The sequence below is a fragment of the Lacerta agilis genome, chromosome 3 (assembly GCF_009819535.1).
Source record: "Lacerta agilis isolate rLacAgi1 chromosome 3, rLacAgi1.pri, whole genome shotgun sequence".
Classification (NCBI taxonomy): Eukaryota; Metazoa; Chordata; class Lepidosauria; order Squamata; family Lacertidae; genus Lacerta; species Lacerta agilis.
Window position 1 is genome coordinate 46,779,694 of NC_046314.1, and position 18,259 is coordinate 46,797,952.

General features: G+C 40.5%; 1 protein-coding gene across 8 annotated transcripts in view; it reads left to right on the top strand.

Moving 5' to 3' along the window:
- LIN28B (lin-28 homolog B) overlaps positions 1-18,259 on the top strand; it is an 88,622-nt gene that overhangs the window by 52,172 nt on the left and 18,191 nt on the right. For all 8 annotated transcript variants that reach the window (XM_033143506.1, XM_033143509.1, XM_033143507.1 and 5 more), the window contains one exon: positions 6,648-6,832. In XM_033143506.1, coding sequence (XP_032999397.1) covers positions 6,648-6,832 — 185 coding nt within the window. The remainder of the gene's footprint in view (positions 1-6,647; positions 6,833-18,259) is intronic.

Here is an 18,259-nt window from a genome sequence, read left to right on the forward strand (position 1 = left end):
CTTGTAAATTAATTCCTGTGCTGCAACACATTTCCAGAGATGGTTAGTCACTATTATACAGTAAATACATAATTAGTAAAAATTGCTTTGGCCAGAAACATCACTAATAATGCTATAGAAAGCAGTGAATCTATCCATCCATCTATCTATCTATCTATCTATCTCCTGTGCTTCACATGCACTTTCAGTCACAAATGTTTCTACATTTGATAATATTGATAAACTGTAAGCTCGGATATAAAATTAATGGGTATTCAGCTTGTGTTTTTAAAAAACAATTATTACTGAGAATATACTATTTTAAAACACAGAATTTCTTTCTTTCTTTCTTTCTTTCTTTCTTTCTTTCTTTCTTTCTTTCTTTCTTTCTATGTTTCTTTCTTTCTTTCTTTTAAAAATAGTAAATATACTAACCAAATATAATTTGCTAACTCTTTAGTTTCTCACATAATTTATTGGTTTTATGCAGACCTGGGCTTTAATAGACTAGAATCTCTTATCAAGTGGGCTTTAAAGAGGAGCAGAATCCCAGCTGTTTCATGTGCACTGACAGATGTGGCCATAATGTACAAGTAATTTCTCTTGTGAAGCCTCTGAAAAGGCTTGTGCTGTGTAGAAGGTGCAAAATCACAGTTCACGGCACAATGAGTGTTTGGCTTCTTCTTTGTTGCATAATATTTGCAAGTTCGTCCCCCCCCCCCCCCAAGCACATGTAGAGCTCCAGTTTAGGTCTGATGTCTTGGTAGACTAGTTTGGAAACTGAATCATCACCATCATAATCTTTGTATGTGTGCTGTAAATAAAGACGTTTTTCCAGGAGCTTGAGCCATAATTGTACTTCTTGTGATGCAAATAGTTTACTGATTCATTACCTTTGCATTCAGAAGATCCTTCAGTACTGGCCAGAAAAAAAAACATGTTAATAGTTAAGCTATGTGGATTCATAAGTCTTAGTATGCTTCCGGCTGCAGTTTGCCAGTTTGTTTGGAAATGCTACGTCTTTTTCAGAAGGTGTGTATGGTAAGCAGGGAGGCAGGCAGGCATTGTGATCCACTTCCACACAAAAGCAGTGTAGCATGTGATCAGGAAACTCTGATATCTTGGCACTAACAAGCTCTGTAGCCTCCCAGTGCCAATGAAATATGTTTTTGAGATTTGCAGAAAAATGCCATGCCATGAATCCCTCCTCCTTACGTGTTATATTGCCTGTGTGGATGTAGACAGATATGGAGAGAAATCTCCCATGCACACAAAAAATGGCCAGTATAAACTGTGAAGAAATATTTAGGCACTATTGGCTTATTTTTATAATTAAAATTTGTGTTTAAGGCTGGCTGTGAAGTTGTCAACTATGCTAATTTAATGGTATAAGGTTGTGCTTCTCAAACCAATGAAATAAAATGCAAGGAAAATATTGAGAGCAAGGTGAATTTCTATAAGCGAAATATGTGTGTGTTTTCTCCAGAGCTTTGCATGGTGCATCAGCAGGTGTTCGGACCCTGACTGGAAGCCCACAAAAGAGAGGAAATTCTGAATTAAGTCTCATTATGGGAGCCCTTTCTCCCTCCCATGCTTGCATGCTAATAGGAGTAACACAGGCATATAAAGGGGAGAATAGATAGCCATAAAGAGCCCCAACTTGGAGTTTCCTTCCTTTTGTGAATTTAAGTCAGATTCTGAAGCACCCACTGACACTGGGCACAATGCATCAGAAACGTCTTCTGTACAAGACCATTGAAATTAATGGGACTCTCAGAAGGGTGGAATTTGTGCAGGGGATGCTCCTGGTAGAATATGTAAGGCAGGCATAGGGAACCTTCGGCTCTCCAGATGTTTCGGACTACAATTCCCATCATCCCTGACCACTGGTCCTGTTAGCTAGGGATCATGGGAGTTGTAGGCCAAAACATCTGGAGAGCCGAAGGTTCCCTATGCCTGATGTAAGGCAACACTTTTAAAGAACAAACCAAAACACTAAGGGATAATTTTATCAGGCATTGTTTCTTGCTCAATTAGCAATTATTGCTACAGTAGCTAACTGCTGAGTTAAGCTTAAGCAGCCAATCAACCAGAGGGTAAGTAACACTCATTTATCTAATTATTTAGTTAATTAAAGGATCAGCTTAAACTAATAAGGGCACAGGAGCTAAATCCTATAATAACTTATAGCTCTGAAGCTAAATCTGTTGAACGGCAGATCTGTAGAAACCTATTTTTCAGTTCTACCCTAGCAGGCAAGTTTCGGGAGGTCACAGATATCCTTTATTATTGTCCTTTTGTTGTTTTCCATTGGTTTAAATGTAATGTAGTTGCTGTGGTGTGTGTATGGCTGGGGGCTTCAGCTCTTGTATTTGCTAGTTGTTTTTAGCCTATGTGATTTTTATTGTTTATTTTATTGTGTCTTTTGTTTTGAGGTTCTGTGCAGGGTTGTATATTTATTTCTTTATTGTGAAATTTTACTGGCCGGTTATGTTTTTGATTGATTTTATATGAGCTCTGTCTCCCATCCGCCCCTGGCAGCATGGTCAATTGCCAGGAATAACTGGGGCGGGCGGGTGGGGAGTGTAGTTCATCAGAATCTGGAGAGAATCCCACACCCCTGCTAGATGGTATGCAGTAGCAGACAGTATTGCGGGATATTGACATGTGAATGTGGCCCTGGTGAATGGCTAGTAATAAAATAATAATAATATATATTATTTATACTCAGCACATCTGGCTGGTTTGCCCCAGTAGTCACTCTGGGCAGCTTCAGTTTTCCTGCCATTTTCTAGCTGTAAATTTGTGTGTTGTATCTGAGCAAATACTTCCAGAAAACTAATTGAATACTGTGCATTTTTAGTGTGCATTTCCATGTTATATGATTATAGAGATAACGTGTTTTTAGCACCCTTAACCCAGAAAATAGTGGGAGTTTTGTACTTCCAGTTTTAATGGTTGAATGCCACAGCCACTCACATGATGAGCCTTAAGGCAGCATACTGGCATGCACTGTGCGCTCTCTCTCTCTCTCTCTCTTTCTCTCTCTCCCCCATTTCAGGCTCACTTTTTTGGGTTATTTTGCCCAATGAGTAAAGTGTACTAGAAGATTTGCAGACTGTAGAGGGAGATGGATGCCCTTATGCATGAGGAGAGCAGTAGTGTGTATGTCCATACAGGGTGGGGAGAAACAGCATCTTGGCTGACATTTGTCGTCATTTGATGCTCATTGTTGCAGTGCAAATATCATTTACTGCAAAATGACCACACGGTGGCTGAGACAAAATAGCTGAGGGCAGTGTAAACAGAACATTAGAAAATAAGACAGAAGCACTAGCCTTGTAATCAGTTTAACTAGTGCAATAAACTCATATTTGATTGTGGCCCTGATGTCTACTGATCTTACTGATGCTTACAAGGAGGTAGAGGAGGAGGTGGTGCCAGTGCACTGGTTGGATTTCCTCTGCCAGCATGTTTGCGCTGCGTCAACCTTACTGCCACCTGGCCTCTCTTCCCTCTCCATCCCAGTAAGTAGCAACAGTGCAACTAACCTGAGTGGCTGCACTATATCATCCACTACCGATGCTATCTCAGTTCAGACATTGCATTGAGCTACAGCACACAAAGCATGGCTTACAGATCCTCTGCAAACCATGGTTTTTCAGTTGGGATATTACAGCTAACAATGGTTCAGTGTAATGTCCTGAGTCAGAGCTTGGGTAACACTCAATCAAAAATAGTCACAGCAGCCAAAAATCCCTCAGGACGCTGTAAATCAGTCCAAATTCATACCTGAAAAGCCAGGCTTGAGGTGCATTGCTCAAAGGCCAGAAATGAAGTTGTGACAAAACTGTATTTTTATGCGGTAAATTCAAATGCAAGAATGTTGTTAGGATATGAAAGCTTTTTGACTTTTAAAAAATGGCTGTGAGGTTGTTTACCCCTGACTATAAAGACAGAAAAGATGCAATATATGTGGTTCGGCCGGCAGTCTGCCAAGAAGCAGATAGGTTGTTGCAATTTCAAAAGATGTGTTTTGCTCACATATTTGTGAGTATTTCAGTTATGGCAGTTAATCTAATCTACTAGCTTTTATATGGGTATTATATGGCAATTGAAAAGGAGTTGAATTCTGCTAGGTCCTTCAGCAGACGTTCCATCTGAAATCATTCGTCTTTGGTTATAGGCCAAAGAGGGTTTGGAATTCCAGGAAGAGCCTGGTGATTGGCCAGAGGGTTCTGAGAGGAATTGGATATAAAGGCAGGAACAGGGTGAGTACTGGGGAGCTGGTAGTCAGTCATTTGGTCAGAGGCTGAAGAGGATAGGAAGAGGCAGATAGGAGCAGAGATTCCAAAGCAGTTGCCCAGGATAGCTCCTGGCCAGAATGACAGCAGCTGTCAGTCGATCACAGGAAGCAGGAAAAGACTTCAGAGACACAACTGAGACATCTGTGTGGCTGATTTTCCAGCACCTGACCTGAAGAGGGACTTCAGAGGAAAGCAGACAGGGAGAAAGGAGCAGCCTCAAGCGGCAGAGTCCAGTGAGTGACAGCTAAGGGACTGTCCTACCTTGTAATCTTTCAGTGAGCCCTGATCAGAAAGAGGCCTTCACTCACCTAGGTACAGTCGTACCTCGTGTTACGAATGCTACGTGTTACATTCGTCACGGGTTACGAATGCACCAAACCCAGAAGTACCGGAACAGGTTACTTCTGGGTTTGGCGGTTCACGTGTGCGCAGAAGCACCAAATTGCATCGCACACATGCGCAGACACGGCGCTTCAGGATGTGGACCATTCATGTTACGAACGGGGCTCCGGGACGGATCCCATTTGTAACCAGAGGTACCATTGTATCTGTGAGTTAACTTAGGGAAGAGAAACTGAGAATTAGGTTCCTAGTTTTGCATAAGGCGTGAGAACTAGGGCAAGAATATCAGTTTTAAGGCAACGGTAACATCTTTTTAGTGAATGCAACAGATTAAAAGTAAATGTTACCTATTGAAGCAGTTTTCAAAGTGCTGTTAAATAAGGTAACAGCAAATAAATACTACGTATCTTTTTAAAAATACTATGTTATATTTATCCCCATGTAAACTGTGCTCCTGAGTCACCAAACACTTTTCTCTTTTGTGGTGCATGGAGAGACATTACCCCGGCAGGAAAAGACTTTGAAAGCAAAGATTGTGCAATCACAAGCATTATTCCTGCTTGCAAAGGGTACACATGTGTCAAGGCCACAGCACTGGCAGACATTCCCCCCCCAAGTGCCCACCCACCACCTCATATGGCCATTAAACCCTGGTTTATAGTGCTACTTGCACAAACAGGAAAGAGCTGCCTTGAAACCTTGTGCTCATATGCTGCCCACTTCCCTCTCCTTCTCTCACATATCGAGGAGAAACGCTTTCCTTGAATTATCCAGGGATTATGGGTTAAAAACAAAACTCTGATCAGAACAAAACAAACAAACAAAAAAAACCCAGTGAACTTCAAACATTGGTTTCTGAAGCTGGCTTGTTAAATTTAACCAGAGTTTGTTTTTAAGCCATGATCCCTGGCCTAGGTGACGGGAGAAGTTGGCTGACATTCAGGGAAAGTGAAACTAAATTCTGGAGAAGTCCTTTTCCTGGCCATGCAGGAGGGAGGAGAAGGGGAAGCATTTGAGTTTTCCTGCAATGCTAAAGTATGGTTTAGTGTTGTGTGAGAACTGGGGGCACAGTGCTTAAAGGTTTCATTCTTTTTAGTTTGAAAATGGCATTCCAGCTATTTATTCTCTTCATTTAGAAGTTGCTGTACGTTTTGTGTTCTCAGAAAACTGACAGGGTACCTAATAAAAGTAAATCCTATAAAGTAATTGGAGTTGCTGTTCTGCTTCATAACCTTAACAGTAATAAGTTTTAAATGTATGCTTTTATGGATCAAGCAAAAAGAAAAAAAAATCTATACTGAACTCATGGTAGCATAATAGATTTACTGGTGATTAATTGTGATGTGATTTTATTTGCCATTTTCATGAGAGGTTTTCCAACTTCTGTTATGGATGTGTATGTTGGTTTGAAAAATTGATATTTCCCCCCTTTTGCCTTTGTTCTGAAAGCACTGTTCAATGTCTAGATAATAAAGATTCAAAAGTGAACCTTTTCCACTGCTCACATTCCATTTTAGGAAGTCTTTTCACTTCTGTTTGTTTATCAAAATAAATAATGTGATAATATGAAACAGAACTTTTTTTGGCAACACTTTAAAATACACTTTAGCTAGCTAGTGTTTTCCAAGAGTGGCTCTGTGTATATATTTAGGGCTTATGAGCCAGTTTTTCACCAGCAGGTACCCACAGTTGTTCATAAAAAAATTAAACCCATAATAATTATTAGTTACATCCACCGTGAAACCCTGCTGAAATCCACATCTAATCTGTAAACACAATGAAATGGTACCAATTGTAGTGTAGTGTCCCAGGTACCCTTTGTTCTGCTAGAAGTTCATTTAAATCAATTAAGCAAAAAAGATAATTAAATGTGCCTAAGTATGTTCATAAAAGAAGTCAGTTTTTATATTTCAGAAATATAATTATGTTGTCAGGTTTTGTTTTGTTTTTTGACACACTTCAGTATTGTTCTATTTTCCCTAAGTCTATGGTGACTAAGAATATGTTTCCTGTTCACAGAGCAAGCTTTACATGGAAGGATTTAGAAGCCTAAAAGAAGGAGAACCAGTGGAATTTACTTTTAAGAAATCTTCCAAAGGACTTGAATCAATACGGGTAACAGGTCCAGGTGGGATTCCCTGTTTAGGAAGTGAGAGACGACCCAAAGGAAAAACAGTACAGAAAAGAAAACCAAAGGGAGATAGGTAAATATTTTCTTTCTTTCTGTTTTTACATCTTTTGGAAACCTTTTATGCGGTGCTTCTCTGCAGACTCAGATGCAGTCATGCAAAGATAAGGATGTGGATGGTTTAACTTGTGATTCTGGAAATGGCATCTTCTGATTCTTTCCATGAGGAAGAGCTGTAGCTTGGTGGTTTGCATGCAGAAGGTTTTGGGCTCAATCCATGGCCTCTTCGGGTAGGACTGGGTGACGCCCGATCTGAAACCCGGGGAAGCCAGTTCCAGGCAGTGTTGACAATAATTATCAAGATGGACCAATCTGTCCCACATGTACAACATGTGTTTGCTCTGTGGGACTTTACATATGTGTAAGAGCACTCTTGCCACGATGATTTGTTGCATTTCGCATTAGGTTCTGGTACTGGAAATGGGTTCTCACATAAATGTACTGTGCTGTATATATGTCCTGCCACATGTCTTTGGCTCAAAAAGTAATTTTAGTGTTACACGCAGAGGTCAACATGTTCTGCCAGCTCATATTGGTTGAGGAATTTCTTTCATATTATGCAACAGAATAATGACAGGTCCTTAGTATTTCAGGACTTCAGGTGGGCTAGGAACAGAGATAGAAGGGGGAAGGGCAGAGAGAGAAAGAGCTCCTACCAGAGGCAGGTGTGGTGAAACAATGCTCAGCTGAGAATGGAACCTATTGAAAAGATTACACTGTGTAGATTTCTGTAATAATTATTCAGATAATGTCAGCTGTTGTGGTGTTAAGGGCAGAGTATTTGTGTGTATTGAAATCTGAAAATGTGCTTCTGGCGCTATTATTAAGATCAAGGAACAGCTGAAACAGAAAATATAGAGATCTAGGTTGGTTTATGGTTGGTTTCACTAAACTTTAATGTAGTGTGTTTTATCCATTTTAAGTTAAAATTATAATAATATATATATATATTAAAAAATTATTTATACCCCACCCATCTGGCTGGGTTGCCCCACCAGCCACTCTGGGTGGCTTCCAACACACATACAAATAATAATGAAACATCAAACATTAATAGTAACAATCTGATATCCAATATAAAAAGCCACAAGGACTTTAAAATACCGGTAAGTTATATCAAATAAAGCAACATTGAATAATCTGTTAGAATCCAATAGTAAACAGTAAAATTAAACATCAGAAAATAATAATTAAACAGTTTACAATTACAATAAAGAATTACTAATCCATAATCATTAAAAATAATAGAAAATCACAATGCATAAAATACCACAAAGCATACAAAACCAAGTGGCTCTATAAAATTATGTGGAAGAAAATGAAAGGTCTCTTGTTTCCCATCATAAGAAGCTATAGCTCTGACCTATAATACATAACTAAACCTGTTTTCCAGAACAGAACACTGTGGGCTTCCTGTTGTTTGTAGACCAGCTGACTATGAATCCCTGACAACTAGCCAACAGTATCCGGAAGACCACATGTTCCCTATTTCTGGTTTAAACAAACTATTGCAAAGGATAATTCTATGTATGTTTGCTCATAAATGTAGGAATTTCCTCCTTTCCTATGTGCATGTTGATGCAGACACTACCCACAGTGCCCATTTACTCCCAGTCTTTTGTCTGTGTCTGTCTGCATCCTCCATTCGTCAACCTACCGGCAGTTCTCTTCTCCTTCCACCCTAAATAGTCCATTAGTCCTAACATATCCTGTTCTTCTGAACACCATTGAAGGTGTACAGGGAAAGCAATGAGTCACTGCAATGTACCTGAAGAGAGGGATAAGAATATTCAGCCCCTTATGCCTAACCCTCCGTTTTGTTAGTTCTTAAAAGATGGTTTTGCCATTCAGAATAACAAGCATCTGCTTTGATGATTAGCAACTGATAAAAGGATTCATATACTTTAATACCAAGAAAAAGGACCTTGAGCTGATTACAAGTGTAGTGGACTATAGACATTTCATAATGCATGCTCCTATGGAATATTAATAAAACAATTGGTATTGATGTAGAGATTCAATATAAGTATGTGATATGACCCCCACTGAGTAGTTTCAGAAAGACATTTCCAGTAGAAAAGAGTATAGAAAGAAGTTATCAAGGCTCTCACGAGCTAGCAGAGCAGGATAGGACTGCAGAGACTATAAAAGATTACTGTGAAATATAGGCATATATAGTTAAGCCAGGGGTCCTCAACTTTTTAAACAGGAGGCCAGTTCACTGTCCCTCAGACACTGTTGGGGGCTGGACTATAGTTTGAAAAAAATATGAACGAATTCCTATGCACACTGCACATATTTTATTTGTAGTGCACAAAAAACAGGAAAAACAATACAATATTTAAAATGAAGAACGAATTTAATCAACATAAACTTATAAAAATAAAAAATAAATAAATTATTTCAACTGCGTCAGACCAACACGGCCACTTGAATCATAAACTTATAAGTATTTCAATGGGAAGTATGGGCCTGCTTTTGGCTAATGAGATGGTCAATATCTGGTTCTATATTTGTCACTGCTAGTCGTAGCAAGTGATGCAAGTGTTCATCAGTTAGTCTGGATCTGGTTGCAGATTTCTGATGTTTCATTCAGGAAAAGGTCTGTTCACAGACATAGGTGCTGCCAAAGATGGTTGCAATTTTGAGTGCATGGTTCCTGAGATTAAGATATGTCTCAGAGGGGAGAGATGCATAGAAATTAGTGAGGCTGCTTGATTTCAATGTGTCTCATTGGGGGTTGTGGGGAATAAATGCGGAGGGCGAAAACCACAGACCTTGAGCTCCTGAGAGAAAAAATGTGGGATGGAAATTCAGTAACTGCTCAGTCCTGCTTCGGGGGGGGGGGTCGGGGGACCCATACCCCCCCTTTTTTTTCAAAGCCTGCCTCTGCCTGGGCTCCTCTTGGATGGCAGGCAGATGTTTACTTGTGAGCAACCCGATGCCGAGGGGGATTCCTCGCAAGCAAGCATGCCTTGGCTCGAAGCCCAGCCCCCAAGCACTTTTCCCACTACAAAAACACGCTAGGATGATGGTCGCCATCTTTTTCCTCGGACGTGATCCTCAGTGGCCCCAAGGGAGGGGGGGCTTCCTCGTGAGTAAGTGTTGGAGCCCTGCATTCCTTGCAAGTGTCCTTATTCCCCCGCCCTCCGCGTGTAGCTCACCTTCAGTGTGGAGGCCCCCACAGGTGCAGGAGACGGAGGGCGAGCCCTGCAGGAGGATGCAGCTGGGGCCGCCGAGCTGGGCTGCAAGGACAACAGTGGCCAGGGCTGGATTGGGCAGCGCACCACAGCAGAGAGGGCAGCAGAGCGCAGGGCATGAGTGAGCAGCATGGTGGCTGGGGATCAAGGGATGCAGACACATGTGGGGAGAGACATGCCGGAAGGCAAGGCAAGGCAGGGCCAGGAGGGGGAAATCCTGACCCACCTCTTTCCCTCACACCTGCTCTGCTTAAAGGCCCGTGGACCATATTTTGAGTTAAGCAAATTCTTTTATTTGATCCACATTTATTTATAGTTTTAAATTTAGTATTTGTTCTCATAGCATGGAGCCTTTGTCAAGAACTGCATTCAGAGAAGGGTGTGAGAAGTGATTTAAATTACACCCAGTTTTTCAAGGAATATTCTTCGGTGGCTTAAGAGGTGGGTAGAATTGCTTTCCACCCTTTAAGTTTCGGACAGTTTAAATGCTGATCAATTTAATGTACTTCAGACAGGTTGGCAAACAATAGCAAACCACAGACTGCTCTCGTTTCATTGCCTGCCATTAATGCTGCAGTACCCTTTACATCAAAGTTAACTGGGCTACTTTGATTTCGTCTGTCATATTGATATATCTGATACATGCGCTTTAAATTGCTTGCATGTTGAAAGATTGATTTTTTTAAAAAAATCCTATTTAGAATTATCACAAATTTATAGAGCTGCTTCTGCCAGTATTTATGTTGGATAGAGTAGCCACAATTCACATCCCTGTGCATGTGGCAAAAGTCCTCTTCGGCTAATACTCCTTGTGGAGTGAAAGCAAATATTTATTTATTTATTCTATACTAACAAAACTAAACTACCATTCCCATTGGCTCTACTAAACCTTGTGGTCCTCTGGATGTTGTTGGACTCCCAGTTCCCATCAGACCCAAATAGCATGGCCTATGATTAAGGATAATGGGAGTTACTGGACAAGTCCTAATGTCGGAGGGAATATGATCAAATTCGGGCATGTTTTACCACATGTGGTGGTCATGTAACATATCAATTACTGTGGTTTTGGTTCATGGTATCCTGGAAGATTAGTATAATAATCACAGGACAGACAGTCCCATGTGTCCCTCAGCACTGTTAACTCTGCTTGAGGGAAGCTTAAAAGAGCTGAAGTATAAATAACACAATAACTCTGATCCTGGTTATAGCAAGACTCGTTATAGCTCGTAAACGGAAAGCTTTAGACAACGTCTGCATGGAAGCTTGGCTGCAACAAAATGAACTAATAGAAAAACAGCTGAACACCTGAGATCAGTGCGAGAAAACGAGGCTTTCTGGGGAACTTGTTGCATATAAATTTAGAATTATCCATGTCCACAAACACTTTCTGTTTTGGCTTTAGAATTAAATGCCATGTTGATATTTAGGGGTGGGGGACTTTAAAAAGGGATGATAGGAGTTGTAGCTCAGTAAGCTGAGGCTCCAATACTTTGGCCACCTCATGAGAAGAGAAGACTCCCTGGAAAAGACCCTGATGTTGGGAAAGATGGAGGGCACAAGGAGAAGGGGACGACAGAGGATGAGATGGTTGGACAGTTACCAACATGAGTCTGACCAAACTGTGGGAGGCAGTGGAAGACTGGAGTGCCTGGCGTGCTCTGGTCCATGGGATCACAAAGAGTCAGACAGGACTAAACGACTAAACAACAACAACATCTGTCGGGCCACCAGTTCCTTATACCTCAGTTAAAAGCAACAGATGGGAACTAGCTCCTTAACAATTGTTTTAAGAAGGCTATGAAAAGAGGTTGCTTTGCTAGAATTGGGAGTAGCTCTCAGGAATTCAACTACTTGTGGATTTGGTTGCCTTTGCCTCATAATTTTAGCACACTGTAGTGGTGAGGACCCAACTTTGGGAAGAATTAAGTGTCTCACTCTTCCATCATTTCCTCTTCCAGCATTTTAGCTTGCTGGATGGTACAATCTCCCCCTTTTTTGCCCCACTGTTCTTGGGGTTCTCCTGACCCTCTGAGAGCTGATATTGGGGGACAAGAGAGGTTGGAAAGTCCCATCACACAAGTGGGCTTCTGTTGGTGGGGATGGTTATGTGAACCCTGTTCTCTGACATGCTAGTCTGTTATATCTGTGAACTGAGTAAGTGTAGTGTTGAAGACTTGCAAAATTGCTGTGGAAGGATTAAAGTGTGAGTAGAGTTGCTTTTTGCTTTTATTTTTATTTTTAATTAGAAAAATAGAATGCTGGGTTTTGATGTGGAAAGCCTGTATTTCCGTCCCCATTCACTAGGTGGCCTGGCTAGCTTGCTCCTATCGATCAGCCTGACCTACGTCAAAAAATGTCAAAACACTACTTTGAGCTCCATGGCAGACAGGCAAGATGCAGAATTAACTCTTCATAATTTGGAAGCCAGAAAGTTGATTGCTGGGTTAGCTTGAGCCAAGCAGGGTTGATTTCTAGTCTTACGTTTTTAAACATAAGCATTATAATTTATTAAGCCTCTTTTGAAGGAGTGCTTAATTTGTGCAAGTAAAGTGTGGTGAAGTGTTTTGAAGAGAGAGACACTTTGTTTTTCTGCAAGTGATTCAAAGAGAAGCTGCATAATTGTTAAAATGCAGCTAAAATGAAATGTGTTGCGCTGTCACTGATAAGCAGACTGGTCCAATGCCCCAACATTTTAAAGGAATCTATTGTTTAGAAATAAATAGCTCTATATACGCATCATCGACAACTGAAAACCTCAGTAAACAGGGTAGAAGAAAATAAAACATGTAAGCCTTTTAACTGACCTTAATTAGATTTCAGAATTATTAAAGCACAATTGCAGTTCCCCCCTCTCCCACCCCTGGTAAGAAGGCAGATTTTGGTAATATTTTATAATGAATATGTTGAAATGCTGCTTAAAAGTGCTAGCCATTTTAGGCATTTAAAAATAGCAGCATTTCAGCAAGTTTCATAAATGTTGTAGTGGGCTTGTGCTTTCTAAGGCTTGTTTTGTCAGATTTTGGAATTTGCTTTTTAGTGGTTTCTTTTGTAGGAGAGAAATCTTTCAGGCATGAATTGATAGTCCAGATCTTTTGCGGTCTGTCTCTTCTAACCTATGACCCTTGTTCCTACAAGGTCAACATCTGAGGGCAGGAGATTAAGATAGTTTAAAGACTGGAATGGGAACTGGAATGGAAAAATTAGCCAGCCTATTTGGTTGCAAAACATCAAAGTCTCCAAACCATTTACTTATTTTTAAATGTAGTTTAAGAGTAACAAGTTAATTAATTATACTGTGCTTGGAAAATATATGTCTGGAATTAAAAGGACCATCATGGAAGAATTTTTGTTTTGTATTAAATATAGCAAGCATATTGTGTTACACGTACCATAAAGAGTCTTTAGCAGTTTGTAATATAACTTGGAATCTGGTCTTGCAACTTCTTTGCCCAATTACTTCTCATTCTCATTAACTGCAACACTGACACCAGTAACACAAATTTCCTGTGTAAGGATCTAACCATGATTGTGTACTCAGTGACTCCTGAGATCATGTGCTGAAATTGCTAGTATGTTTCCTAATTAAAGTTTAATTATTAAACCAGTGCCTCTTGTGCTGTTTCTTTACAAATGCAAATGTTCTCTGTGTAGTGGCATTGTTCATTACATAAAGAAATGCAACCCCTCTTCTTTTTGGTAACAATGTATGTGCCATTACATGAAATATTGTTCCTCCATCTGCATAAGTGTTCCTCCATGTGCGTGAGTTTGTATATGCACATGTACATAGACTCCAATATCAGTTGTAGAAGCAGTGTTTTTTTATGAACAAAATGCAGGCTGCTAGTAGTTTTCTTGCCATTGCTGTTTTTAAAATATAAATCCTACATGGGCAGAAAATGTGCTTTGTTATTTCATGGAAAAAGGAGGATGTTGTGCCTTCGATGTCTAAGCAATTTTCTATGGGAAAGTGCTGTTTCTTCTATCATTCAGAATCTGATTGATATCTTTATAGACTTTGGCGGTTTTCTGATTGTTGCTCTGCAACCAAAAAAGATTTTAAATTTAAATAGCTTAAATTACTGTTGGGAAATGTATATATAAAGAGGTTTTGCCACTGTCCCTGTAATCCCATGGCTTCCCCTGCCTCAAACAATAATACATGGGCAGCTGCAGAAGAAAACCTTTCTGTATAAATAACTCATGTTCAGTAGAATCCTCCTTGTGTAGCCTTTCCCCAGAGACACCTATACATGATGCGGATGTTGGGAGCTTGCGTGTCTCCCAGGCAGGGCCAGCAGCAACCAAAGCATCCCCCCCTTGCACCCAGTGCCTCTTCAAATGCAAAGGGTAGTTTATAAGGACCTGTGAATAAGGAAAATATAGGTTATCATGTATAAATTCTGTTGGCCCATAAGATGTTTGAGAGTCAGTTTGTGCATAGTTTTTCACAAGAGCTTGTGTAAATTGAAGAACTTGCTTGTAGATCCATCTAAAGTGCTATATTGTGTTTTGTTTCAGCAGACTAACATGGCGAACCTTTTGGAATTGTGCCCTTAACTACCAGTGACCGAATAACCTTAGGGTTTGGATGTGCACATAAAAAAGGAGAATATGTATGACTTGTTTCCTAAATGGAGGGTGTTCTAATGACAAATTGTTCTCTTATAGAAGTCTAAAAAAAAAGCAAAACAAAACCCTAACTTCTTAATTCTGCCTTTGCAAATTGGTTGGCTGTTTCCTCTAGCCTGTGCATCTGGAGGAAGGGCACCAGTGGTTCTTGCTTTTGTATATGCTTAGTTATTTAAATGCACATAAATTAATTGTCTCTGACAGCAGTTGTAAACTAAGAAAACACACTGGGAGGTGGTCCCTAAAGCACTGTTTCTGAACCTGTGGCCCATGGGCTTCATATGTAAACCTGAAATAATTACGGTATTGCTTACAGTCTTCAACTGGTATGATGAATACCTCTTGCAACTTTTTTTTGTCATGTTGGCATGTTTTGGCACTTGCAACCAAACACTGGAAAAATCTTACATTTTGACACTTGAGAACCACTCTGGCAACTAGTGATGGTTCCAATGACTGTTGCACCACAAGGTGCTTGCACAGGGACTCCCCCCCCCCCGGAGTGTCCCCCACAGCTTGTCTCTGATGCACGACCTTCAGCACCTGCGCATCAGAGACGAGCTGCAACAGTCACTAAAACCAACTCCTTGTACAAACACCCGCAGTGAACCACCACTGGATCTGCTGCTAGTGTTAGTTAACAGTGTGACCAGGAGTGATTAGAATTTTTTTGGGGGGGGGAGGAATCTAATGCTCCTTGAGTAACTGGATGCTTTGTAGAATAATTTTTTTATACCTTATGAAGCAATATCCTGCAATCAGATGATTGATGTTCTTAACATTCCTGTAACAAAACTGTGAATAACTCTAAATATTTGGAATTACTCTTAAATGTTTCAACAAATTACACATTAATAGGGGTGATATGTCCTTTTTTTGCTGGGTTGCCTTAAGTATAGGTTATAAAACAAGCAATGTTGCAATTAAAAGGCATAAAGCCGATGGCTGTTGAGGGAAGTCGGCAGTTTGGAAGGTCCAAAAACTCACGTGACAATAAATGGATGGGATATTAAACCCGGTGAACCTGGACTTATAGATCGCTATACCTAAAAGACTGGGAACCACTGTCCTAAGCAATAATTCTAGAGTAGCTTTTAGTTGCAAGCCCTGAGTTCTTACAGGACTAGAGGGAAGAGGAAAAGAATATCATTTGAACAATGTGGTTTCTTTTTATATAAAGGTGACGGTACAAAAGTATTTGACTTACTGTGTGATTGACAAGATGCTGTAAAAGGTTGTTCTCATCAGATGCAGGTGAGGAAAAATATTGCTGCTTACAACCATTAAAGAAAGATTAAAAGGCAGTTTGGCTGAGAACAGAGCTTGATCCTTTTCAGACAAACAATATATTCAAGGGATGAAAATTCATGATGCCCTATGGACCTATATCCCAACATTATGGAAAAATGCAAAGCTTGAACAATGAGTGGCCCTTGGTGCTTCAATCTGACTCACCACTAGTACCTTTAAAACAGAGTGTGGGCGGATATATATATATATATATATATATATATATATATATATATATATATATATATTGTTTTCTTCGGATGTAATGGTAACGGCACTTACTGAAAACAAGTTAGTAATTCAGGGAAACCAAAATTTGCCAAATGCTTAGTAGAATATATATAAAAAAGGAAATTTTCTTAAAATAAGACTGGTGTTCCCACCCACATCAATTTCGGAAACATTTTAGGTGTTGTGTTTTATCACTTGCTGCCCTGGGCTCCTTTAGGAGAAAGGTGGCATATAAATAAAATAACAAATGTGAGTCCTTTTTGTTGTTGTTGTTCAGTCGTTCAGTCGTGTCCGACTCTTCGTGACCCCATGGACCAGAGCACGCCAGGCACGCCTATCCTCCACTGCCTCCCGCAGCTTGGCCAAACTCATGTTAGTAGCTTCGAGAATACTGTCCAACCATCTCATCCTCTGTCGTCCCCTTCTCCTTGTGCCCTCAATCTTTCCCAACATCAGGGTCTTTTCCAGGGAGTCTTCTCTTCTCATGAGGTGGCCAAAGTACTGGAGCCTCAACTTCAGGATCTGTCCTTCTAGTGAGCACTCAGGGCCGATTTCCTTGAGAATGGATAGGTTTGATCTTCTTGCAGTCCATGGGACTCTCAAGAGTCTCCTCCAGCACCATAATTCAAAAGCATCAATTCTTCGGCGATCAGCCTTCTTGATGGTCCAGCTCTCACTTCCGTACATTACTACTGGAAAAAACCATAGCTTTAACTATACGGACCTTTGTCGGCAAGGTGATGTCTTTGCTTTTTTAAGATGCTGTCTAGGTTTGTCATTGCTTTCTCCCAAGAAGCAGGCGTCTTCTAATTTCGTGACTGCTGTCACCATCTGCAGTGATCATGGAACCCAAGAAAGTGAAATCTCTCACTGCCTCCATTTCTTCCCCTTCTATTTGCCAGGAGGTGATGGGACCAGTGGCCATGATCTTAGTTTTTTTGATGTTGAGCTTCAGACCATATTTTGCGCTTTCCTCTTTCACCCTCATTAAAAGGTTCTTCAATTCCTCCTCACTTTCTGCCATCAAGGTTGTATCATCAGCATATCTGAGGTTGTTGATATTTTTCCGGCAATCTTAATTCCGGTTTGGGATTCAGCCAGCCCAGCCTTTCGCATGATGAATTCTGCATATAAGTTAAATAAGCAGGGGACAATATACAGCCTTGTCGTACTCCTTTCCCATTTTGAACCAATCAGTTATTCCATATCCAGTTCTAACTGTAGCTTCTTGTCCCACATACAGATTTCTCAGGAGACGGATGAGGTGATCAGGCACTCCCATTTCTTTAAGAACTTGCCATAGTTTGGCTGTGGTCGACACAGTCAAATGCTTTTGCGTAGTCAATGAAGCAGAAGTAGATGTTTTTCTGGAACTCTCTAGCTTTCCTCCATAATCCAGCGCATGTTTGCAATTTGGTCTCGGGTTCCTCTGCCCCTTCGAAATCCAGCTTGCACTTCTGGGGAGTTCTCGGTCCACGTACTGCTTAAGCCTGCCTTGTAGAATTTAAGCATAACCTTGCTAGCGTGTGAAATGAGTGCAATTGTGCGGTAGTTAGAGCATTCTTGGCACTGCCCTTCTTGGGATTGGGATGTAAACTGATCTTCTCCAATCCTCTGGCCACTGCTGAGTTTCCAGACTTGTTGGCATATTGAGTGTAGCACCTTAACAGCATCATCTTTTAGGATTTTAAATAGTTCAGCTGGAATATCATCACTTCCACTGGCCTTGTTGTTAGCAGGCTTTCTAAGGCCCATTTGACTTCACTCTCCAGGATGTCTGGCTCAAGGTCAGCAACCACACTACCTGGGGTGTATGAGAACCTCTATATCTTTCTGGTATAGTTCCTCTGTGTATTCTTGCCACCTCTTCTTGATGTCTTCTGCTTCTGTTAGGTCCTTTCCACTTTGTCCTTAATTGTGGTAATCTTTGTACGAAATGTTCCTTTCATATCTCCAATTTTCTTGAACAGATCTCTGGTTTTTTCCCATTCTGTTATTTTCCTCTATTTCTTTGCATTGTTCGTTTAGAAAGGCCCTCTTGTCTCTCCTTGCTATTCTTGGAAATCTGCATTCAATTTCCTGTATCTTTC